The sequence below is a fragment of the Stegodyphus dumicola genome, chromosome X1, assembly GCF_044657685.1.
Source record: "Stegodyphus dumicola isolate Sdum_Otavi_A_Nest chromosome X1, ASM4465768v1".
Taxonomy (NCBI): Eukaryota; Metazoa; Arthropoda; class Arachnida; order Araneae; family Eresidae; genus Stegodyphus; species Stegodyphus dumicola.
In genome coordinates this window covers 162,826,584-162,853,819 of record NC_140780.1, presented here as the reverse complement: position 1 = coordinate 162,853,819, position 27,236 = coordinate 162,826,584, and the positions used below count along the sequence as shown (strand labels likewise).

Genomic DNA, 27,236 nt, shown 5'->3' with positions numbered 1-27,236 from the left:
TTTCCTGTATCTCTGAATGGAAGCGTTTCATTCGAGATAAATTCGTTTAAGACTGATTCTCCTCTGTTACTCATAAATAGTCTTTTGAGGCAGTTTGAAATGTCTAAAGCTTTAAACCATAAACATCTTTCTATAATGAAGATTGTCACGGGTATATTCTCGAACCTGAAGGGTAAAATTATCGATTTTCTAGTACAGATGTCCTCCATGGCAGGACTAAACTCCTGAGTAAATGTAGAACCAAACAGCCCTAGCAGGGGGAAATATTTATAAAAGGAGAAAGAATGAGTCTACCTATACATTGGATAAAAACATGGCTACAAGCAATATGTTAGCAAAAAAAAAAAAAAAAATCCAAAATTAAAAAAGTTTAGACATCAAATTATAAAGGGGGAAAGGAAGGTTTTTTTTTTTTTTTTTTTTTTTTTTTTTTTTTTTTTTAAGATTTATGTATTCAAGGTCCTTTGCTTTTTAAATAATGGGTATATCTAACCACCTTCTGCAAAGCACAATGATGAAATCCTTTTGTATGATTAGGGCTAGATACCGATTCAATTTCATCATATTTTTTAATTTCTTCTTTCGATCCTGAAATATTATAAACGGGTCTCCCAAGCCATTTTTCCAAGAATAAGCGTTTTCCTTCCCCTCGACAATAAATTGGAAATTGTTTAAATGTCCTACTCAACATGTTTAAAATAAATTGTAAATGGTAATAAGGTATTTCCCCTTCGTACCAAGATAAACCGTGATAGTAATTACTTGCCCAAACGGCCGTTTTCTTTTCTTGGTCATTCATATAATACCATGGAAAAGGAGGTTTAAAAACAAATATTCCTCGACTAGTTCCATTTAAACTACTATATGCTAATTTTTTCACTACGAATTGCATCTTGGAATTGTAAAAACCTTCGAAATTAAGCACAAGGTCAGACATTCTCCTTGATTAAGAATCCATCTTTCTTTACTTTTTAGCTAATTACTATATGCTAATTCTTTCACTACGAATTGAATCATGGAATTTTAAAAATCTTCGAAATTAAGCACAAGGTAAGACATTCTCCTTGAAAAGTGGTTCTATGAAAAGATATCCTGTTGCGAATTTGATTTCTAGAAACTGATAACAAGAACTGGGCGTGGTAAAGTAACCTCAATTTTTATTTTTGGCTTGTTATGAATACTATTCTAGGGTATCATTTCCTCTGATAAGATCATTTCAGCGCATATAAAAGGAGGTGGTCTGTTAGAGCTCCTCACTACTTGCTCGAGTTGTTAAGGAGTGAACTCTTGAGATTTTTCTTAACTGGCTGTTGGTAAGTGCTTCTTTTTATTTTGAATTATTTGTAAAAAATTCCTAAAGTTAATAATTTTTAAATAATAATAATTCCTAAATTTAATAACAATTTCTTTCTTAATTTTGAATTATTTGTAAAAGTTCTCAAATTTAATAATAATATCTTAAAGTTAATAATAATTCTTAAATTTAATAATAATTTGTAAAAGTTCTTAAAGTTAAAAATAATTCTTAAATTTAATAATAATTTCATTTAAGAATAATTTCTTAAAATATTCTTTCTCCCCCCCCTCTAGCTTCCTTATCCACGCTAAAACATAATGTCCAGTCATTCGTTCATAGTACTAACGTTAGAAGGTTTTCAGCATAAGGCTCCTAACACTGTTTACAAGTACATTTTGAAAGAACTAGGCTATGTTTCATGTGATTTAAAACACACAGGGTCCCTTGTAGTTGGTCCTCCCTTTAGTTGGGATAAATTATCCCCAAAAGATAAGAAAACAAACGAATGGCTAACGCGAATGCGTCACGGAATTCATTGGCATGATGGAAATATTCCCTACAATAACTTAAAAAACATCTTGCAAAATTTAACAAAAGATTTTCAGTATATATATGTAAAAGGTAGCGAAAATGCAAAGTTTTTTTTGGATACATTAAAAAGGGAAATTCATGAAGTAACCATTACAAATTATACAAATAGTGATTTATTACAACCTATAAGTAAATGCCCTTTACATAGTAGTAAAAGACATTATTTCTGTGCGGGAAAAAAAGCTTTAAAATATTGGACGAATATTTCCGAAGGAAATTTTGTCGTTAATAAAATATATGCCCCCAATTCGCAAAGGAACAAAAATAATTACTGGGAGCACGGTACTACAGGGGACAACTCATATCCTAAACTTTCGAAATTTACTAACTGGGAGCACGGTACTGCAAGAAACATCATACCTCCTCCTCATCTACCTGAAGAAAAATTCTACAGGAATGATACTGCAAGAAACATCATACCTCCTCCTCATCTACCTGAAGAAAAATTCTACTGGAATGATACTGCAAGACACATCATACCTCCTCCTCATCTACCTCAAGAAAAATTCTACAGGAATGATACTGCAAGACACATCATACCTCCTCCTCATCTACCTGAAGAAACATTCTACAGGAATGATACTGCGAGACACATCATACCTTTTCCTCATCTACCTCAAGAAAAATTCTACTGGAATGATACTTCAAGACACATCATACCTCCTCCTCATCTACCTGTAGAATGTTTCTTCAGGTAGATGAGGAGGAGGTATGATGTGTCTTGCAGTATCATTCCAGTAGAATTTTTCTTCAGGTAGATGAGGAGGAGGTATGATGTTTCTTGCAGTATCATTCCTGTAGAATTTTTCTTCAGGTAGATGAGGAGGAGGTATGATGTTTCTTGCAGTACCGTGCTCCCAGTTAGTAAATTTTGAAAGATTAGGATATGAGTTGTGTCCTGTAGTACCGTGCTCCCAGTAATTATTTTTGTTCCTTTGCGAATTGGGGGCATATATTTTATTAACGACAAAATTTCCTTCGGAAATATTCGTCCAATATTTTAAAGCTTTTTTTCCCGCACAGAAATAATGTCTTTTACTACTATGTAAAGGGCATTTACTTATAGGTTGTAATAAATCACTATTTGTATAATTTGTAATGGTTACTTCATGAATTTCCCTTTTTAATGTATCCAAAAAAAACTTTGCATTTTCGCTACCTTTTACATATATATACTGAAAATCTTTTGTTAAATTTTGCAAGATGTTTTTTAAGTTATTGTAGGGAATATTTCCATCATGCCAATGAATTCCGTGACGCATTCGCGTTAGCCATTCGTTTGTTTTCTTATCTTTTGGGGATAATTTATCCCAACTAAAGGGAGGACCAACTACAAGGGACCCTGTGTGTTTTAAATCACATGAAACATAGCCTAGTTCTTTCAAAATGTACTTGTAAACAGTGTTAGGAGCCTTATGCTGAAAACCTTCTAACGTTAGTACTATGAACGAATGACTGGACATTATGTTTTAGCGTGGATAAGGAAGCTAGAGGGGGGGGAGAAAGAATATTTTAAGAAATTATTCTTAAATGAAATTATTATTAAATTTAAGAATTATTTTTAACTTTAAGAACTTTTACAAATTATTATTAAATTTAAGAATTATTATTAACTTTAAGATATTATTATTAAATTTGAGAACTTTTACAAATAATTCAAAATTAAGAAAGAAATTGTTATTAAATTTAGGAATTATTATTATTTAAAAATTATTAACTTTAGGAATTTTTTACAAATAATTCAAAATAAAAAGAAGCACTTACCAACAGCCAGTTAAGAAAAATCTCAAGAGTTCACTCCTTAACAACTCGAGCAAGTAGTGAGGAGCTCTAACAGACCACCTCCTTTTATATGCGCTGAAATGATCTTATCAGAGGAAATGATACCCTAGAATAGTATTCATAACAAGCCAAAAATAAAAATTGAGGTTACTTTACCACGCCCAGTTCTTGTTATCAGTTTCTAGAAATGAAATTCGCAACATAGAACCACTTTTCAAGGAGAATGTCTTACCTTGTGCTTAATTTCGAAGACTTTTAAAATTCCATGATTCAATTCGTAGTGAAAGAATTAACATATAGTAATTAGCTAAAAAGTAAAGAAAAATGGATTCTTCATCAAGGAGAATGTCTTACCTTGTGCTTGATTTCGAAGGTTTTTACAATTCCAAGATGCAATTCGTAGTGAAAGAATTAGCATATAGTAGTTTAAATGGAACTAGTCGAGGAATATTTGTTTTTAAACCTCCTTTTCCATGGTATTATATGAATGACCAAGAAAAGAAAACGGCCGTTGGGGCAAGTAATTACTATCACGGTTTATCTTGGTACGAAGGGGAAATACCTTATTACCATTTACAATTTATTTTAAACATGTTGAGTAGGACATTTAAACAATTTCCAATTTATTGTCGAGGGGAAGGAAAACGCTTATTCTTGGAAAAATGGCTTGGGAGACCCGTTTATAATATTTCAGGATCGAAAGAAGAAATTAAAAAATATGATGAAATTGAATCGGTATCTTGCCCTAATCATACAAAAGGATTTCATCATTGTGTTTTGCAGAAGGTGGTTAGATATACCCATTATTTAAAAAGCAAAGGACCTTGAATACATAAATCTTAAAAAAAAAAAAAAAAAAAAAAACCTTCCTTTCCCCCTTTATAATTTGATGTCTAAACTTTTTTAATTTTGGATTTTTTTTTTTTTTTTTGCTAACATATTGCTTGTAGCCATGTTTTTATCCAATGTATAGGTAGACTCATTTTTTCTCCTTTTATAAATATTTCCCCCTGCTAGGGCTGTTTGGTTCTACATTTACTCAGGAGTTTAGTCCTGCCATGGAGGACATCTGTACTAGAAAATCGATAATTTTACCCTTCAGGTTCGAGAATATACCCGTGACAATCTTCATTATAGAAAGATGTTTATGGTTTAAAGCTTTAGACATTTCAAACTGCCTCAAAAGACTATTTATGAGTAACAGAGGAGAATCAGTCTTAAACGAATTTATCTCGAATGAAACGCTTCCATTCAGAGATACAGGAAATACCCCTGAACCCATCTTGTACCAAACGAGGATATTAAGAAATACGAGGTTCCTGATGTATCCAAAATTGAAGAGCCTCCTAGAGAAGTTGGGCCAAGACGCAATTTTGTTCTCAAACTGGCTAAACGACGTGTTAAGCAGACCGCTTCAAATAAATGAAGATAGAGTGACTGGAGAACCCTATTTTACTATTATGGAAACTGAATCAGATTGTAAATTCCAAAATTTTCTGGAACTGTTGGATACTGCCTACCTATATGAACAAATAAGCGTTCCTTGAATAGTATTATATGTGTATTTAGTTTTTTCCCGAAATATATCATTATGAGATCAAAACATAGATGTAAGCAATCTCTTTCAGCTCTGACCATCCTAAGGAACAAAATAAGTCAATTCTCATCTCCTTCCTAATTCATTTGGAGGTCTACTACGTCCCCCAAAATGGTGAAAACGCAAAAAGGATTCCTATTCTCCTGTGGATTGGTGAAAAGATAAAAAAATTTTCTCCTCATTTCCCTATTCAAAGTTCTGGAGAGTTTGATAAGGAGATGAAAAAATGGGTTCCTTTTTCACCCAACATTGGAATTAAGAAATATTTATCAGTATCTTATCTCTTTAAATAAATGAATGTATTTTTTGTAAAGGTTTTGGCATGAAAAGCAAAAGACCCAATGGTAGTTATCTTGAGAAAAAAATGAATCCCCGAGACGAATCGAGATAATCTCGGTTAGGTAAGGAGGTTCCCTTTAGAAGAGTAGAAAAGAAAGCTTTTTTGAGGGAAAATATCTGAACGGTAAACAAGTAAACAAATTGGTAAACAATGTAAAAAAAATGGTCAACAATGTAAAAAATGGTAAAGTAAAAAATCGGCTGGAGAAATTTTTTCTCAAAAAAAAAAAAAAAAAAATAACTCTTCCTTTTTCCTTTTTATAATTTGATGTCTAAACTTTTTACTTACTTTGGAATGGAAATCTATTTTTAGAACCCCATTTTTTTTTTAAAGATTAATTTAACGTAATGACATTTGCAAAGAAAAAAAAATAATGTATGGTATACAAATTATCGCTTTATAAAGGATTTTTTTATTGGTATTCAGTCTGCTCAACTTATTGTTATGAATTCCTTCATTGTTCTTAACATAGAAGGTTTTGATTTGGTCCAACATAATGATGAAAATTACCATGATATGTTAGGAATGTATATAATTAAGGAACTTGCATATATCTCGAGTGATAATGCCAGAGGAGTTGTATACGTTAAATCGCCAAAAGCATGGAGCGATTTAACACCTTCCATAAGACGACGTTTTGTTACTACCTACCTCCACCTAGCCGATTCTACACACGGATTTTCGTGGAATGAGGGCAATCTCCCTTACAAAGCGTTACAATCCTTTCTCGTTTCTTTAACGGCAGGTTATAGTAAAATTTATTGTCCAGAATTTTGGAAAGCTAATCTTTTACAAAAAATAATTGATCGGGATGTTGAGAATACATTATCATTAATGTCCATTAATGTATGTCAGAGTAATTTAGCTTCAGATTCATATTCTTGCCTGAAACATTTAGGATTGAACAATTATTGTGCTTTACAAGGTGCCGTCGTCTTTTTTCGTTATCTTAAGGAATATCTATTGGACCGGCCTAATCAACTAAATGATTGACAATTAGGAGTAAAACAATGGATTAATGACATGAAATTACAATAAGAATTCTTTTATTTCCTCTCAGTACTTTGGAAAAAAAATAAAAAAATTTAATTAATAAAAAAGAAGGGAATATTATTATACTCTCCTCTAATTTTCTGTTGTCACGGTGCCAATATTTTTTAAAGTTTTTAGACTCAGAAATTTTTCCTCAAGATGAAAATTTCTTTTCAACTTTTCCGATTTCCCCCCCCTAAAAAAATAAAACAATACAACATGTTTAATTGTTAAACGGTCAAGTTTAAGCCATTTTTCTTCATGTTTGATAAGTATCTTTTAACACAGGAAATGGCTTAAACGTTCAAGTTTAAGCCATTTTTCTTCATGTTTGATAAGTATCTTTTAACACAGGAAATGGGAGAAGGAGCTTGAAAACAGGAAACTAAAAATACAGTTCGATTTCTGAGAAAGAGCTTCAAAACAGGAAATTGGAAATGCGGTATAAAACGGGAGGATAGAAAGCGTTACGAGTCATTGCCTGCTGAGCTTCTTTGACTAGCTACATATTGAAAGCCATTATGGACAAGTTATGCGATGTGTTTCCTTCCAAATGTATCGAGTCCGTTGACAAGTTTAAACGACTGTCCAGCTTTAATGATGATTATTTTAAAGATTACTGCTGCGCATTTATACCTCATATACCCATGGATAAGAGAAAATTGTACTACAAGCCAATTAATACCACTCAATTAATTTTGCAAAATATTGAACGGACTATGCTCGATTCAAGATTAGCTCGTGAGTGTGATCCTTATAAATGGAACAAAATCGATCAGAAACTTCGTCTACCTGTGAAATCCTCGAGTGCAGAAAAGAAATATACGGACACCAGGACGAGCTTCAGGTGGAACAATATGTTTCTAACCAAAAGTTACTTTACTTTTGGACTTAGAAGAACGGGAAAGGGAGAAGTACATATTTATCAAACGTCTGCAGCACCTATGGTATATTATGAACTTTGCCCTTCTCCCAACAATTCCTCTATGTTAGAGAGAATGTTTAGACCTGTAGACGAACTTAAATTTAAAAGGTACATTTTTCAACCGAATAGGCTGTACCTTATCCCATCAGATAGGGCATATACGATTTTAACTACGCAGAAAACATTGTTCGCGGTGGACAGGTGTGCTGCTGCTTTAGCAGTACAGATAAAAAAGAAGCTGAACATAAAATACAAAAACTCACGAAGTTATACGAAATTTGAACTCTCAAAGGATCAACCTATCGACCCCTATGAGAAACCACCTGCGACTCCCTATTTAGACGAAGTGGCAAAGTGGACGTCAACCTCGATCCCCAAAAAGAGGAAAAGTGAGAAAGCGGAATCAAAAGCGAAAATTGCAAAATTATTTGATAAGGCAGAATCCGAATTTTACCAGTATTTATCAGATGAGGAAACGGGGAGCAACAAGAGGGCGGAAGAAGGAGAAAAGATGGTAGAAGAAGTATTTAAACAGCCACTTCCACCCCCTCCTGCTGTTGTCAAGAAACCAGCCTGTACTGAAACATCAACTACTATTTTGGTACCGGAAAATTTTATAGAACCCATTAACAGTACCATAATACTTAATTTAGACGAACAAACATGGGAAAAAGGTACCCCGTCTAATTATACGGACTCTGAAATCCAAAACCAAGATACCTCATTGCAAGTAGAGGTAAGTATTAATCCTACCACAAGTTTTAGTAATGTTCAGACTGAAAATATTACACCAAGTGACTGTGCATTAGTTTCAACCGAAACGACTAATGACTGGAACTTTATGAGTTCTTTAAATGATTATAGTAATACAAACGTTGAAGCATTCAACTACTCATCACCACAACTAGTACAGGTACAAGAATCTTCTTTTCAGCAGACTTTATGTTTAAAACAAACCCAATGCACTTCATTACAAGCAGGGGTAAGCGACAATTCCAACACTAGTTATAATGACGTTCAGTCTCAAACTGTTACATCGGGGGACTCTGCATTAATTTCAATGAAACCCGTGGAAAATTGGAACTTTTTGACGGGTTCTCTAAGCGATTATAATATGGATATTAAATCGTACAACTCGTCATCTCAATTAGAGTATACCGTTGTACAAGGAGCTTCTTTTTCGCAACCTTCATTAATTACAGAAACCCAGAAGGCCTTATTACATGGAGAGGTACACGACAATACAACAAGTGATGTTCAAACAAATTCATTGTCCGATGACTGGGACTTTTTGATGATGGACGTTAATTCTTATAACTCGTCATCACAGTTATCACAGACCGTTGTACAAGTACCTTCTTTTACGGAAACAAATCCTGAAGAAGAAAAAATGTGGGAAGAATTTATGTCATTTTCATCATCTTTAGTTTAGCATTCTGTTATATATTTAATATAATTCATTGATTTTAGACTTTCGTCATTGAGAATCATATTTAATGAAAAAAATGTATGTATATCTTCTTATTTATTGGAACTCAATAAAACTGTTTTTTTACGGAAATTTTGTGTTGTTATTTTGTCTTTTTGTTTAACTTTTAAAAAGTTTTCAAGTTTGTAAGTAATTTCAGTGTTTAGAATCGAATTTTTCCTTTTGAAGGTTTAGGCTGTTTCTCAGTTGTCTTTGGCTGTGTCCAATTTCCATCAATATCGCGTTTAATTTCTTGACTGGCTTTGTCAACACCGACTCTACTTCAAGCCTAAGCGCGCGGTTCGAAAATTCGTGTGACGTCACGAATTCTGGTCATAATAAACTTCGGAACGCATGCAGTGGCTCTTTGCTGATTGCTGAAGCTTCTTACGTTGTGCGAACGCTGAAGCAGAATACTTTGATTTTTTTATGGTTTTAAGGTTGGATGTATTTTAGAGAGGTAAGAATACATTACTTTACTTCTGTAAAGTATTCTAATTCTGTAAAATATTTCTAATTATATCAACGTTTTTAGGCGTATGTTCTAGTATACATGTGTTATTTCTGGTAGAGACAAGGCTGCTGTGCTATGTATAATTTCTTTTTGAATAATGTTGTGTCAGCCCATCGTAGAATAAACGGGCTTTGCATAATTATATTACCTGATCTGTTTCAGAATAAAACATTTTTTTATGGACCTGTATAAATTTGATGTTATAATATAAGCTAACACAGCTTATTCTTAAAATTTTACATGCCATTAGCTATACACTATAACTATTTACTCCCTTTTATATTTAAAAATAATTAATTTATATTTTATACATAACTATTTACTCCCTTTTATATATTAATTTAAATAAAAACATTTCAGTTATTAAAATGCCGGGTAGATGCTGTGTCCCATTATGTAAGGGAAACTACCCAACAGGACCAAAAGTGTCTGTATTCTCCTTTCCTAAAAATGAAGATTTGAAGAGAGAGTGGCTTTCTGCAATCCAACGGAAAGACTTTTCACCCAAAAAGAGTTCAAAGGTAAGTAAAGTAGAGTTATTAATTAATAGTGTAGATTCTAATTACATATAAGGGTTCATTCAGAAATTTTTAAATGATAATATTTTGTTACATAAACCAGGATATACAGAAATAAAAGATTGAAATATAGCATTAATCACTGCAAATATTCTCTGGTTCTATCTGTGAAATGAATATTCTTTACTACAAATGCTCAGAATGAACCCTCTGATTTTTAAACTATTATTATTAACATAATGTTTTTTAATTTTCTCTAAAGGTTTGTGAATTGCATTTCAAGGAAAGTGATTTTAAAGTTGAAGCTTCAGCATTTGATTCTAAGAATGGAATTTTAATTTCTGCTCCACTTCAGGTGCGTAGATTAAAAGAAAATACAGTGCCATCAATATTTAAGGACTATCCATCTGTATACAGTTCAAAAAGTAGCACCATTGTACGAGAAGATCCTGATGCAAAAAAAACTGCCCGCGAGTGCCATAATTTACAGAAAGCATTGTGTGAAAGCCTTAAAGAATATGAAATGTATAATAATGATTTGAAAATTAATTGTTCTAATGATATTTTGTCATGTATTGATCGCTATGGAATATCAGCATTTTGGCATGTATACACAGTTCCAGATACCTCAACTGTTTGCTTTATTCATATTGTTTTTAGTCCTGGGCCATCAATTGATTATTCTGTAGTTGTGAATGACAATCAAGAAATGTCTGTATTTATTAAAGAAAAATCTATTATGCAATTATCTCCTTACACATTCCCACATAAAGTTACAAATTTTAATGAAATTAGGACTGTTTTAGATAAATTGGCTAATCTTCAAACCAAAGAGTTAAATTCAAAATTAACCATAACAATTGATATAATTAATGAATTACTGCAAACTATCTCTAACGACAAAAATGAGAGCATTATTAAATTTTTGCAAGACCAGATGAATCTTTTACTTTGCCCTAAAAATAATTTTAGATACAATCCTGATGTACTAGTGTTAGTATGCTTGTTAAATACTATATCACCACATGCATATAAATTTTTAAGGGATAGTGGCAGTATTATTATGCCTCACCCTTCGACTTTAAAAAAAAATTGTAGCAATTTAGTATTGTCACCATGTAATGAAACAATTGATGAAAATTTTTAAAAATATATAAAAAATCGTGTAACTTTCCTTGAGGATCGAGAAAGAAAAGTGATTCTTTTGGTAGATGAAATTTATGTTCAGCCATATTTTGATTACAAAGGAGGCTCTGTCGTTGGGGCTGCATTTGATTCTTCCAGTCCGGCAACCAGTGCATTTGCTTTTATGATATCCAGTTTGGAATCTTCATTCAAAGAGGTAGTACATATTATGCCTGTTAACACAATAAATTTTGAAACATTACATTATGTAATTAAAAAAGTGATTAGAGGTCTTGAAAATATGGGAATTATTGTTATTTGTGTTATTACAGACAACAATGCAATAAATAGAAAAGCCATGAGTTTGTTTTCAAATCCACCACGTAATTCATTTGTTTACAAACATCCAATGAATAGGCCTCAGCCTCTTTTCTACATAATAGATGCAGATCATTTATTTAAAAATATAAGGAACAATTGGCTGAACCAGAAAAATCCTAGTACATGTATGTTTTTTCCAAATATTGAAGATCTTTCAAAGAAGCACTTCAAAACTGCTTCGTTTATGTCTTTGAGAAAGCTACATGAAATTGAAAATGACCAACTGATTACATTTTCTAATGGTTTAACTCTAAAAAGTCTTTCACCTTCTAATTTAGAGAAACAAAACATTAAACTGGTTCTTAAGATTTTCAATAAATTTACTATTGAAGGTCTGATTCATTTGGGTCCTTTGCATGAAATACCACACTATTCAGATACATCTGAGTTTATATCCATAATGTGCAAATGGTGGGATATTATGAATGTTAAAACTATGTTTAAAGGTATACATCAAAAGAGTGAATTTATGAAGCCATTAACAGCAGATGATTCTGATCCAAAAGTTATTTTTCTCAATCAGTTTCTTAACTGGTTAGATGCATGGGAATCAATGAAATGTTCAACAGGCATGCTTACAAAAGAAACTCATGCAGCTCTCAAACAAACTACTTATGGTATACTGGAGTTGATATTGTGTTGAAGAGCTTGGAATGAAATATATACTTCCAGGAAAAATTCAGACTGATGCTCTTGAAGCCCGGTTTGGTAAATACAGACAACTTTCTGGTTCTCAGTATCATATTTCAATGAGAGTTATTAGAATGTGAAAAAAATTTAAGAATACAATCAAGTATTAAGTTAGAATTGATTATTAAAAATACTACTGTCCCTTTAACATCATTTGAATATGATGATAATCTTCATGATATTATAGAATTAGATAATACAGTATATTACCCATCATTAAATATTACGGAGAATGATGTGAAGGGCATTAGTAGCCATCTGCCAGTTCTGACTTATTTGGGTGGTTACTGTTGTCATGCAGTTTTAAAGAAAGTGAAATGCTGTACCTGCAAACAAAACATTACAATAAATTCCACAGTTAATCATGATCAAACGTATGATCTTATAAAGAATCTTGATCGTGGTGGACTCAGGTGGCCAAAACCATTTATTGTAAATATAATTATGTATAATTATTTAATTGTAAATAAGCTGTGTAGTGAAGAATATGAAGATTTTTTGTTGGAACAAAATCAGAGGAAAATTGTTGCAAATTTGACTTTTAAAATTTTAGAATTAAAAGAAATGCTCTTTGATGATACTATTTGTGATAATGGTCATACAAGTGAAAGTATAAGCAAACTGATAATTTGGATATCAACAAATATTTGGTGGTCGTGTGTGCGTCACCACTTTTGGTGGTCGTTTGTGCTTAATGCATGATATAATTAAAGAAAATAAGAGTAGACAATCTCCTATAACAAAAGAATATATTAAGTACTAAATTACAATTTAAATTACATTGCAGAGATCAACACAGAGCTCGGAACACAGTTCGTGCTAGCGTCGCGTACACTTGTCCGACGAGAAGTCTGAGTGAGTAAAGATGTCGCTTTTCTGCTCCGATTAAGAACTGGATTTTACACGTGGCGCCATCTCATGAATAGAAGTTGAAGTATCTGTAGGAACGCCACAAATATCATGCTCAAGAATCTTTGCAATTGGAAAAATGACGATATTAAGTCCAATAAAGAAAAAAAAAGACACTTGCAAAGTAACATTGATACTGTCTTTAAAAGTAATTTTTAAAGTTCCTCAAACTGCATCTTTGCTAAATATCTACGTGTCATCTTTGGTGAGCAGCTGAGATTTAAGAAGCATGTTTGTTATACATTTAAATTGCTTTATGCCAAAATTTATTTTGGACTTGTATATATTATTCTTTGCTTATTTAACCAAGTTTTTAATATTACTCAAGATTTTATATAATTTTTAATTTGCTTTATACTAAGTTACTTCTCAAGGTCCTGAAATTTCTATATTGTATTTACAAGCGCCTTTGCTAAATATCTACGTGTCATCGTTGCTGAGCAGCTGAGATTTAAGAAGCATATTTATTATACATTTAAATGCTAAATATCATATTTTATTCTGGACTTGTAGATATTATTCTTTGCTTATTTAGTTATTTAACCAAGTTTTTGGTATTACTGAAGATTTTATATTATTTAAAATTTTCTTTATACTCAGTTACTTCTCAAGTTCCCAAAGTTTCTATTTTGTATTTCAATTGTGTTTCTTAAAATGTTCATCATTATTTAAGATTTTGTATCCTGCAATTACATGGCATAGTGTAGTCATAGTGTAGTAGTGTAGAAAGAACATATTACATGGCATAGTGTAGTAGTGTAGAAAAAAGACAAATTCCATAATGTCTTCTTTCTGCACAATCTAACTCTAATATTTCTATTTATGCAATAATTGTATGGACTCTTTCTGGATAGTACTACATGTTCAGCTCAAGTAATATTTGCTCTTCACATTATTCACAGTGAATAAGCACAAATCAATCTACTAATATACCCGTGTGGTGACCGGGTGTGAAAGAATAGTCCCAATGTAGCTCATACATGTCGTAAAAGGCGACTAAAATGGGTACCCAGCGTCTGGGGGTATAGCTGGGCACCCTGCCCCTGGGGATTATATCAGGGAACTGGTCCTCCAGGTTGGGGGTTGGGTGTGGGGCTAACTACCCCACCCCATAAAAAAATCTCACTGTTAAGAAATCCAAAGATAGAATTAGCCGGACTGCTTCTACTGGAAAACGACTTGGAAATGGCCTAGGGACTTTTCGTTTTGGAACATGAAAAATAAGCAAACAGACTAAAAGTTTGAAAAGTTATTGAAATAATTAAATAAAGAATGATGAAGTGTGACTGCAAGGGATGTCCGGTATCCTTTTCTGTCATTGCACTTTTCCTGACATGATAAGGCTCTACCACTTACACTTTGGTAACGAGGCTTGGAAACCTCGGCTAACACCTTGTTGTTTATTAAAAAGAAAAAGAGACATACAGCAATAATTATATTTCATAATAATAATTTTGACCCAAGCTCTATAAATATATTATGATATTAATTTATAAGTCTTTACAAAGTTACATACATAGGTCTTTATAACATTTCACCTGTATAATAGTTATATGATATATGATTTTAAAGACTAAAAAATAAATTTGTTCTGTTTTTTCTTTCTTTGTTTCAGGTATTCATAATGAAGAAAGGAGTGTTTTTATCATGAAATGGCTTTCAGGTGTAAAAATGCATAGGATATATCTTAGTTTATTGAAGTTAAGAATTGGTGCTTTGTGGACTAAAAAATATGTGCAATATCCATTGTCACACCACTCTGTTCAAGAATATCGATCAGTCCTGAATGATAAAGAAAATGATTAACAAAGGAATATCTAGAACTTGATTGTGTGCATGATTTAATTCCAAATATAAGTATTGGAATAATTCATCCTCCTTATTTTCAACAAAAACTCTTCATTTGGTAATATACATTTGTGCTTATCAGTGTGGTGTCTTGTGTAACAAATCGTCAGTATTATAAAATAGATGGAAAGATCTTTGATTATTGCAAGAGCTTTATGTGCTGAAGAAGTAAAAAAATGTCCCAGATAATTGTGGATATTATGAAACTGAGTATCATAAGAATGGAAAAATATTTCTTAAACAAATTACCTTGTGATGCATGTAATGGGTATGTTTATTTTATTTCATATAACTGTAAATTTAATTATTGATAATAAGCAAACTTTTTTTTTTTCCTAAAATGCCATTGGTGTATTGTCATTATTCTATATTGACATGTATTCTCTTACATTTATCATTGAAACCAGAGATTTTATAATAGAATATGGGAAACTTGTGTTGAAGGCCTGTTGATTGAAATACAAGTGACCATTACATCTTTGGAATTTGCATTCTCATTGCCAATTTTGAAAAGACATTCTTTTACATTTTCTTAAAAAAGTTAACATTCTAATGACTTTAGAAGTAAACATTGGCGACTTCATATGAACCAGTCTCTTGGCGAGTTTAGCAAAAAATTTGCGGATGGCTTCCCCGTAACAGAACTGTACTGGATTCTATACCTGAATATTGCATTAAAAGGAGAGAAAACCATTTATTATGAAGATAATAAATGATTCATATTATGAATGTTCATTTCTTATAATGATCGAGTTTTATATTCTTGCATTGTATTTCTTTTGTGTCAACACAGAATAAATTGTGTTGGATTTCAGTTATAATGATATGTGTAAAGATGCTGTAATAAAATTTGTTATAAATGTACTGTTGTGTATTTTTCTTTAGCAGTTGAATTTATGAAAATTTGTATTATTTTCTAACAAATAAAATTTTATATTTTAATATAAATCCATCTATGGACATTACAACAGATATTATATTCTGGAAAATAATTTATTATGCCTTTTCAAAACTAAGTTTAAAATGAAAACAAACTTGAATGCATAATAATTTTTAATGAATAAATAAAATGTGAAATATGAAAAGTGTTCTGACATGTCACATTAAGACTGCAATCAAATAAAGAATTCTTTATACGTGCATTGGTTTTTGTTTACAATTTGCATAGTCTTGAATATTTTACTGATCTAAATTCATTTTAAAAAATTTGGTGTCATGATGAGTAGTGATTTTAGGTAAAAGTTTACAATTGGGTGTCCCATGTATTTTGGCGATTCTTTTTTGACACCAAGATTGGCGTCAGGAAGGCACAATTTCAAAATGGCCGCTATACAAAACCAAAATAAGAAGTCAAAGAATCGCACAAGCCCACCAGTGGGCAAGCGGTAAAAGCCGCTGAACACTGGTAGTTCGGTCCAGGGTTCGAATCCCGGCAAATGGGCTGGCTGCATGGGCGTTTTCGTGGCTTTCCCCATGTGTAACTTGGATATGAGCCAGTTTACCTTAAAAAGACCTCGGTTTAATCCTAGTATCCGGTGCACACAGGATTTGGCGACTTTATGATGAGCATTAAAACCGGGACATATATGATGAGTAGTAAACGCATCATTAAAAGAATATATATAGTTATACATAGCGTATACTATGTATATAGTGTATAGTATATACATAGACGTTCTTTGGGTCATTTTTGGTGTTGGCGATAAGTTTCAAAATCGCACCAAGGCTGCACTGTATACTAGGATTTTAAAAGTTTAATCCTAGTATCTGGTGCACAAGGGATTTGGCTACTTTTGCCCACTTTATGATGAGCAGTAAACAGGACATATACGATGAGTAGTTAAACAGGTCATTTTGATGGCAATAATTTTCAAAATTGCACCAAGGCTGCACCGTATACTAGGATTTTAGCAAGACCTCCACAGGGCATTCCTCCTTTTCCTGTAGTGCCTAAAGGCGGAGCATGTAATAAGTAAAAGGAAAAAAAAGAATTGCACGAACTCTGTGTCCATGTACACATCGATATGTTTTCACTTAAAAAAGCATCCTAGAATTGCACAAACTAGGCATTGCGCACTGCCTTAAATTTGTCCATGTACACATCAATCTATTTTCATTTAAATAAGGAAGCTAAAACAAAGTTAAACCTATCATGGTAACCTGAAGCGAGGTTTCATTGCCAAAAAAAAAAAAATGTCGCTAATCAAAGGGGCACCCAATTCTACACTAGAGCCTGATTTTATTTTCTTAATATATATATATAATGTTTAAAAGCTGATATCATTTTTACTTTAAACAATATTCCTGAAAATATATGCTCTCTTTTGTGAAATGTTTACTTTATAATCTGTGCAAAATATTACCATAAATAAAAAAACTTAATTATTTCTTAAATATAAAGTAATTAAATACTTTCATTATCCCTATGATTATAAGAATTATAACTGAAAGGGCATAAACAAAAACACAATTAAAGGAAATGCAGTACTGAAAGTTTCTGGTTAGCAAAACATTTGCAACAGAGCAAGCCATTACAATACTATAAGAATTGATTAGTAAGGTAAACATTAGTTGAGCATTCTTTCACAGTAGCAATAAATTTTTCATTTATAATTCTTAAAACACGCCAAAACAGATTCACGATTGGTGCCTCTGATTTAAGGTCACACAAAAGTAAATTTGATTTAGCAGACCAAGAGATATTCCATGTGAAATTTACGAGAAAGATCTTCACCAATGTTAAGCTTATTATCTAATATTCATAACAGTTTGGTTAGTTGACTTTCACAAAGCTCAAAAGTGCTATCTGCTCGTGGTGAAGGACTTTCTAATGAGAACTGGCTTGTATTCACTTTATACGTAAAAAAAAAAAAAAAAAACCATGCAGACAGCATGTTCAGAAAAAGAACAGAAAATGTACTCTTAGCATTCAGTAATCTTAACCATTCAGCTACTCGTGGGTATAACTATTGTTCTAAGAGATAAGCAACAATTTTTCAGCAATAACTAATGTACTTTTTCACAGACAGAACTGAACAGTAAAAACTTCTTAAACTGTCGATTCAGATTCTAATTTAGTTTCTTCCTTTTAAAAGCAGGAGCTTCAAAACTTTCCTCATGCTGCTTTTTATTTTGAATAAGCTTCTTGAAAAAAAAAAAAAAAAAAAATTCCATGTGCAGTCAAACATTTTATGATCTTTGTTTTGATATTGTAACAGGAGGGAATATTTACCTCATCTGATTTTGCATATTTATAAATTCTTCGTCCATAGTTATATTTCCACATATTATTTTGTCTTGAAAATTTTGAATTATTTTTTCACATAGAAAGCATAATTTAAAAATTTCAGGAGGACTTTTAAATCCCCCCTAAATTTGCAAAATTAATTAATTAATACTGCTAATTAAAACATATTTCCTGTTCACACATTGAAAATAAATTTAAAGTAACTATAGTTAGAAATACAACATGAAGGTTTACTATAACATAAAAGCATGATAATAGGATCAAAATGATGCATAGAATATTTAAATTAATACTTCTTCAAAATGCCTAGACAAATACACAATTTATTTATCTTAATATAACGAAAAACCTAAATAATTTATAATTTAGATCATAACTATGTATCCAATTTTTAACAAAGGTGCAAACCAACAGGTTTGGTGACAATACATCAAAATATAGCATGCGACTTTAAATTACCAATCGTAGAGTAAAATTGAAACACGAAAAGTCATATCACATTTCTAACCAAGCACAAAATTTACATGAAATGTAGTGTACAATTTTACAAGCGATAATAAAAGAAACATCACAAACAGTATCGGCTATAATTTACTGCACAAACACACACACATTTCGCAGTTTATTTTGTATTTATAAAATCATTTGATCATTAATAAATGATAGTGAAACGAAAATGCACGTTTTAAAGAAATACGAAGAGTAATTTATTCTAACATTCTATGAGAAAATTCGAAGCTGAACTTACCTCAAAAACATGCTTTTGAGACCGGAATCCATTGATTTTGACGAGAATTAATTATCCATTTTCTTCATTTTTGGCGAAACGTCCTAAACTTATTTTTTGAATGATTGGAACAATTTGATGCAACACATCCACCCATATTTGTCAACATTAAGTCGGAATCGACCAACAAATATGTCAACAAAAGGACACTGTAAAATAGCGATAGCAACAAGCACGCTTCGTTCGTTACAATGGACGACGCATCAAATCCCCGATGACCACAACTTGTGACGTCACAAAACCGCCATCTGGCTTGTAGTAGAGTCGGTGTTGGCTTTGTCCTGTTGTGGGTCAGTTCTTGGTTTTTCTGCTTGCCCAGCCTCAGATTGGAAAATGCTCTATTAACAAGACCCTGTTTTTTACGCTGCAACTACTTCTACTTTTGCTACTCCCTTAAATTGTTTAATGTTTATTTCTTATTTTGAACTTCCTTTGCTCTTCTGACCGAAGAGATGTAAACAAAAGCAAACGGAGGATGCTTATTAGAATCGATGTTATTAACAGATTTCGAGTATTTGATGTGTGGACTCGGAACCCGAATATATATAATACAGTGTTAATAAAACATTATAGAACTCGGTATAGAAGGAGGTGAGGACAGTTATATAACTAAAGAATTCACTAGTCGTTTCTTGGGTGAAAATAATTTTAAATTATTTTTTTTTTCAGTGTGTTAAGTTTTTAATTGGTAACAGTTACGAAAATACACATAAATCTAGGATTTAGTGTGAAGTGGGAAAAATCGAATGCCGTGATGCAGACACATGCCTATACGTGTCATGAAAATTAATGAATCAGGTCAGTATTTCGGGAAGTATTAAGGTTTTTTCAATCTCTTTTGGTGCAGGTATATGGGAAATGCACACAGTATTGAACATATGCCTAGCTTTAGAGGAGATTACATCATTTTGAGATAATGAAACCTAGCGTTTTCTCAGTTACTTAGGATAAACTGATTACAAATTTAGAAACTATCGCAGAATTATATCAAGTATTTTAGGATAAAAAAATAGAAAACCAGGATATACAATTAAACTCATCTCGAAAGACAAACCTAGCAGCTCAGCAGAATAATCAAGAAATACAAAATATTCATTCTCCATAATGATACGTGAGTAAATGAATATCAATAAGATGTTTCATTTTCCAGTATATACATTTAACAATGTTTGGAATCAACCACATTTGAAGGTGGGTTGCACCAGTGGCCAGGTGATTAAGATCATTGAATACTGGGAGTATTTAATGATTCGAGGCAATCAGGATCACTTTTATGGTTTTTCCTTTGTGTAACATGAATATGAGCTAGTTTCCCTAAAAAAGTTTTCTACGGAGACTCTTAGGCAGATAGGCTTTGTGTGCATTGCCATGTTCAAATAATACAATATAATCATTTAAAGGTGATATTTTTGATATCTGACATCAATAAGTAAGTGATGGAGTGCAGTTCTTTAATCAGTTTACATATTTTCTGGCATCAGTTGTGACGATACGTTTTGATAAATCACCTGCAATGAATGTTCTTTCAAACCTAGTTTCTAAACAAACGAATTCAAATTAAAAATAAAATTTTAAAATCATTTACTTGAAAGATATTGGCATGATAGAAGAATGAAAATATGAAGTTTGTTAGAAAGTTAAATTATGTTTTGCTGTTTTTCCATTATTTAATAACATTTTAATCTCTTTCCTGCTAGCCCTCTTATCTATGTTTCACTTAAATTGCTAATGCTTATGGAAAAATATCAGTGATCTTATTTTTAATATTTAGACGTATTGTAAATGTTTTTCTAATTTATAAATTTTTCTTTAACATTTAGTCAACATTATATGTTGACATATTATTATAAACAATAAAGATTTTGTAAAATATTTTGAAAAACATTATAGGCTATATTTTACTGCAAATCTACTAAACTAAGAATATTCTATTTATTATAATACTGCTCTTAATTGCCAATTAATATATATGTTGCCATAAAAATTTGCTTAAAGATTTAGTGTACATAATACGTTTCTTAAATTTGAATATAGTTTTGTGAATAGTAATTCAAAATATGTTTATAAGAAATCTCTGTGAACTGGGTCATTTAAAAACTAATCTTTCTTGCACGATTCTTACATAGTGCTAATGATTTAAGTACTTACGTAGCACTTCAGTCAATAATAATTTTTAATTTTATGAACAGAAGCACAAAAGATAATCAAAACAAAATGAAACTATGGCTGAAACAATCTTAGCCAAAATTTCGTTCAGAAAGTACGCACTCTCCTCTTGCTTCTTTGGCTTGCAAGTTCATTTGTCTGCAAGAATGAAATATAGGCAACTTGCTACAAGCACATTAATTTCTTCATGGATCAGTTGTCTATCATTAACAGTTGCATCTTGCCATCTAAATGATATGCATACATGTATATAGTGATGTAGTCTTTTTTTTTTTTTTTTTTTTTTTTTTTTTTTTAAATCATGTACACTTAAACATTATAAATTGACATGCCAAATTAACCCAAAAGTATAAAATTTAGCAATATGAATTAGTATAATGAAGGTAAAATGTGTTCTTTCATAGTTTTGATGGTCAAATAGTATATTCTTTTTCGGCTGTAGGTGCAAAAACGAGATGAATATGTGTAATTGCATACCCAAAAGATCTATTCTATATTTACAATGTAACTTAAGGCAGGAAAAGTATGCATATATCTGCAATTACAGATCATAACTTCTTTTTTTTTTAAAACCCAAGTACTAAAAAATTCATTCTTTTTGAAAATGCTATTTAGTCAAAAACATTATACAAGTATTAGGGGTATATTAAAAAATATTAGATATAGGTGATGCATGAAAATAACCACAAACTCTCTCAAGTTTTCTACATACTCTACAAATATTATATGTGTGCCCTCTAGATCACACAATACACATCCAAGCAATAGTTGAACTCATTCCACAAATTTTTTAACATCATCCTGTCAATGATTATCACGATGGCATTAATCCATTCCTCGAGCTCTTCTAATGTGTTTGGCAATGGGGATATATAAACAAGGTTTTTAGCATTAAGTCAGGTAACCTGGGGGTGAAAAGAACAAAGGAACATCATATGTCTCATCAACGTGCCTGTTCCAGTGATGTCGAAGTTCACCTTTCAGATATTGACAAACTTGAGTGTTCCAGTGAAACGGGGCCCAGTGCTTTTGGAAGACAGAATCCCTGGAACCAGAAGCCAGAGACGTAGCTAGAGGGGGGCATCTGTCCCCGGGCACAGAATCCAAGGGGCGACAAACTGATGTTATGACATTTTAGAATTAAATGTTTTCCATCCTTGGCAAGCAGTAGGGGGGCACGAAACCTTCAGTTGTCCCTGGGCGCTGAAAACCCTAGCTACGACTCTGGCAGGAGCCATTTGTGGAAACAACTACATCTGCAGCATATCCAGGTAACTTAATCCAGGCACAGTCTTGGTGTGCAAACTAGATGAGTTTTTCAGTTATTTTCAAATATCACTCATATTTGAATGTGCAGCACTTTTGAATATGTATATATAGGAAAATCAATGAATCTTTTTTTAGAAGCTCTGTATTATTAGCAGTATCATTAACTATCAGTTGCATATTCCTTCCAAAAGTAATTAAGGAGTATATGCTTCATAAAGAAACAATTGCTTGTTGTTAGCTTAATGTTTTATTTTCTTTTTAGGAGCCCTTATGAAATCCTAGGTTTAAAGAATACTTGTTCAACTCAAGATGTGAAGAAGGCTTATATAAAACTGTGTAAGGAAGTAAGTTATAAAAGCAGATCCGAGAAATATGTATATCTGAGTTGAAATTAAAATGAAAAATGACTTATAAGTACCATATTTACTTGAAAGTAAAACCCTCTTCTTTTGTACGACATTTTGTTCTAAACTTCAATAAGGTCTCTATTAAATGGCTATTTTGATAAATGAAATTTCAGAATGAGAGGGAGGAATTTAATTAGCATACTATGTAGAACAATAATATTGTTTAAATGCATAATAAATCACGCAGATAATTACTGTGTATGTAAACTACATAACCAATGCTAATTATGATAGCCATATCTAGCTGAGCAATCTGATTGAAGGCTTGCATCCATTGTACTAATTACTGATGTTTCTGAAAACAAGCAAGCATCAAGATATCATTTATAAAGTTATTGGGCAACAGCTGATGGTACTGTTATTTCATGGAAATTTGGAGGGAAAGGAAAAATCTTAAAATTCTCTTTCTCAGAATTGCTGCAAAATAAGCATTCATCTATGTTTTTTTTTTTTTAACAGTTTATCCTAAAATATAAGTAGGGTCTTATATTCGATGGAAGCAAGTTTTCAAGTAAATGCAATAGGTAATTTCAGGTTTGCCAAATTCTGCATATGCATGGTTTGAGGGGAAACACACAAAAGATTTTAAACTGAATAAGGGTTGATTCCCTGTTTTAGCTAAACTTGACATAGCTACAGTTCAAAAACAGTGGCGTAGCTAGGGAGAGGCGAAGGGGAACATCTGTTCCCGGCTGCAGCATCCAGGGGGCGCCAAATTGATGGTACGAAATTTTAGAATGAAGTGTTTTCCATTCGTGGCACACAGAAAGGGGCGCAAAATCTTCAGTTGTCTCCGGGCGCTGAAAACCCTAGCTATGCCTCTGTTCAAAGAGAAATGTGCAAAAGATTTTAAACTGGATAATGATAGGTTGCCTCTTTTACTTAGTGGAAATGCATCTGGAGATCATAAATATATGTCTTTTATTATTGCATAATAAGAAACCTAACTCATTTAAGGGGCTCATTGATTAGAATATTATAAAGTTTGATCTAATGCTTGGGGAATGGCAGAACTATTCAAAAAATGTTTTTTTCCCACTTTGTCCCATACATTAAAAATAATTTTGAAAAACTAGCTTTAGACTTGGTAGGAAACTTTGGTCTTGGTAACTGCTCTAAATTTCTTCTGCGTTTAGTCAATGTAAAGCATATATAAGTTACTAAATAGATTAAAAATGGAAAATAAACCAAATGTTTGAAAATTCACAACATAATTCAAAGTGTCTCACCTCTTCACTGCACTGCAAGTTATCTGCACCTCTTCACAAAAGTCACCAACCACTGGTTACTGATTTTTTGACAGGCCTGTGATTGCAAAAGACAGCCGTTTTCAAATATGGCACCACGCTAAGAATTGCATAAAATGGCTACCAATAAACAAAATTAAAAATGCAAGTAACATCCATAATAACACACTTCCCCTTTTTTTTTCCCTTTTTTTCCCCATATATGTAGAGATCCGTTTTAGCTTTTAAAAAAGTCAAAGAAGAAAAGAATGCATTTGGAAGAAAAACAAGCACTAATGTTTGTCCTCATTGCAACAAAAACAAGCATTAATCACCAGCACTCATTTGCTATATGTGTTCCCATACCTGGGTTTCAATATAAAAATATTTTGGCGACATCATGGATTGATTTCTTTGGTGCCATATCACATTGTATCGTGAATACTTTTCAGGAGGTGCAGGTAATCAGAAAGTGCCCATATTTTATATAATACATAGCAATACCAGCTGTATTTTTTAAATCCATTTTTAATTTAATTTTTTAATAGTTGCATCCTGATAAGAAGCCAGGAGACACATCACAGCATACAAAATTTGTTGAGTTGAATAATGCTTATAGTACTCTTGTAAATGTTGATAATAGGAAACAGTATGATGAACAGTATACTGCAAGAACTTCTGAAGCTCATGATAATTTTTATTGGAGGCACCAAAGAAAAGCTTCCAGTCCATTGTAAGTTATTTAAGAATTATGTTTCTTTTTTTAATTTTCAATTTATATACAACAAATTTCTCGGAGTATAAATGCAAATATAAAAGGGATTTTTTTGTTTTAAAAAAGAAAGAAATGTGAAATTTTATCATAAATTTTTCATGGAGGTTAAATGTTTGAATTTGATTTGCATCACAGCTCTTCTTTAAATGCATCTGAATTCTTCAGTGTAATTGAGAAACCCTCGACCTAAATGAACATGCTGAGCTAAATATGTGGAATGTAATTTAGAAAGTTTTGGAGTTTTCTCGTAATAGTCATATAATTTTTTAGGTTAACAAGATGAGTATATTATCCATAAAGGGAAGCATTCTAAGTAAAAGTACAAGGCTTTGGTGAGAATTTAGTTAATTTTCAATTCAAGAAAGTTGAAAGGGAACTGAGCCTATAGTCTTACAACTGAAAAAAACCATTTGTTATGCTTTTTTTTTTTTTTTTTGTGTTGTTTGTCTTTTCAGAATTTTCACATTTGGCTAACAAATTGAACGTTCTTCATTTTCTGATTCATGGACACTTGCCACATTCTCAATGCAGTCTTTCATCTTTGTATCATTTCTATAATATCTATAGCTGTAAAAACAAAAAAATCTTTTCTCTGCTTTTTCCACTATTCTAGTTAGAATCAAAATTTTTGTATTTGAAAATTCAGTTGAGTTTTCCATCATATTAGCCATATCAACAAAATCTTCAAAACATGCACTAGTGCTTTTGTATTATAATAGCTACTGTAAAAGAAAATTGTCAAGCATACATTGTGAAACATGAAAAAAAAAAAAAAAACTGCTGACTAGAAAATATAGACATAACAAAAAAGTAAAATGTAGAAAAATATTAGAAAAATATTACTTATACATTTAATTCTTGCATACATCTTCTCATTTACACTTATTTGCATACTGTTTCTTAACCCGGCGGAAGGCGCACCAAGAAAAGTTACTAGAACGGGCGCGTGGGGTATCACATACCCCAATATTTAAAATACAATAAAAATAGTATTATTTAGTTTTAAAACTTTTTTTTTTCTCGTGTATTATAAATAAGTGAATAATAATTGGGTTTCAAAAAATTAATTTCCGAAATAATCTTAGAGTTAAAATTAAGATAAATGAAAATAATAAACATCTTGCCTCTAAGTTTCATTGCATCTCTAATACACCATGCTTTTTTTATTTCTTCACACTTTGAACAAAATACATTCATGTGTTCTTGGCACAGAATGTTTTCACATTTTAAACATTGCATTCACGTTCTTCTGTCCTTGGCACGAGGGCAAAAAATTTAACACATCTTTCATACTTAGTTGTTTCTAATTTCATGTATTCGTTTTAATTCTCCATCGAAACTTCTGATTTTGTTTTGCATGCAGTACGTCAATTTCTTGGAAAAGTATTAATCTCTAATCTTTGTTCAATACCTTTTTCATTAATTGTAATGCTAAGTCCTTCAAAAACAGGCTTCTGTTTCTTGTTGGTGGATTAGCAGTTGAATGTAATATAATTCAAGCATTTATTACAGCAACATTCAGTGCAGGAAAGAAAATTACCATTGGCCACCTGCTCGTTATTCTGGCAATTGAATAATTGGCTGATATTTCATCCCCCATATCCACTGCTCCTTTAGTTATATTATTAAAACATAATTTCTAACGCTTTATTTTCTCGAATAGTATCATCTATAGTATGATCGTTATATAATGTTATAATGATCATTATATAAAGCATAAGAACAGTTTTTCCTTTTTTAGGAACATCAGAAATTAATGTTTTATTTTTTTCGAAACCAAAACATTGTAGAAAATATTCTTAGTTTCATCTTCAGTTTCCGAAATGCAATCTTCATCGCTTTCAAATATTTCTAATAAATCTCGCATGCGTTGCATCTCCAGTTCATAGGGACTCATTCTTTTTACCATAATGCAGTTAGAAATTTTTAAGAATTTAATGTCAAGTACTTTAAAATCACTTTCGAGTAGAAATATTTACTGTTACACTCTAGAAATAAATTTCTGAACTAAATATTCAGTCAGAAAAACACTTACACGGACAGGCGCGTGGGGTGTGTCATACCCCAGTTCCAACAAAATACCGATAAATCTTTTTTTGAAACACACAGGCAAAGAAAAAGCGGTTCTGAAAGTCAAACACAACTAGAAACTCAGCTACTGAAAGCAGCACAGAATTTCAGTTTCACAAGTTAGGAATATTCCACTTTTATGTAGGGTTGGGGTATGATACACCCCACGTGCCTTCCCGCAGGTTAAATGCTGTTAATATGACTTCAAAAGGGTTTTTGGTCCTTATGTTACTTGCGACACATAAATTCCCAAAGCATTTTGCCTTGTAATA

The 27,236-nt window shown here is 31.8% G+C and overlaps 2 protein-coding genes across 2 annotated transcripts in view; both read left to right on the top strand.

Annotated features, from left to right (window-relative positions):
* Positions 1-9,346: 9,346 nt before the first annotated feature.
* Positions 9,347-15,881, top strand: LOC118193655 (THAP domain-containing protein 1-like). The gene is made up of 4 exons (XM_085807162.1): positions 9,347-9,492; positions 9,907-10,067; positions 10,327-10,419; positions 14,785-15,881. Exons 2-4 carry the CDS (start codon positions 9,915-9,917, stop codon positions 14,818-14,820), a joined length of 282 nt encoding a protein of 93 aa, XP_085663288.1. The 5' UTR covers positions 9,347-9,492; positions 9,907-9,914; the 3' UTR covers positions 14,821-15,881.
* A 3,421-nt stretch (positions 15,882-19,302) lies between these two features.
* The window catches only part of LOC118182938 (dnaJ homolog subfamily C member 4-like), a 28,081-nt gene continuing 20,147 nt past the window's right edge, over positions 19,303-27,236 (top strand). The window contains exons 1-3 of the mRNA XM_035352321.2: positions 19,303-19,642; positions 22,749-22,830; positions 24,668-24,852. Of these exons, the coding sequence (XP_035208212.1) occupies positions 19,527-19,642; positions 22,749-22,830; positions 24,668-24,852 (383 nt within the window). The 5' untranslated portion in view covers positions 19,303-19,526. The remainder of the gene's footprint in view (positions 19,643-22,748; positions 22,831-24,667; positions 24,853-27,236) is intronic.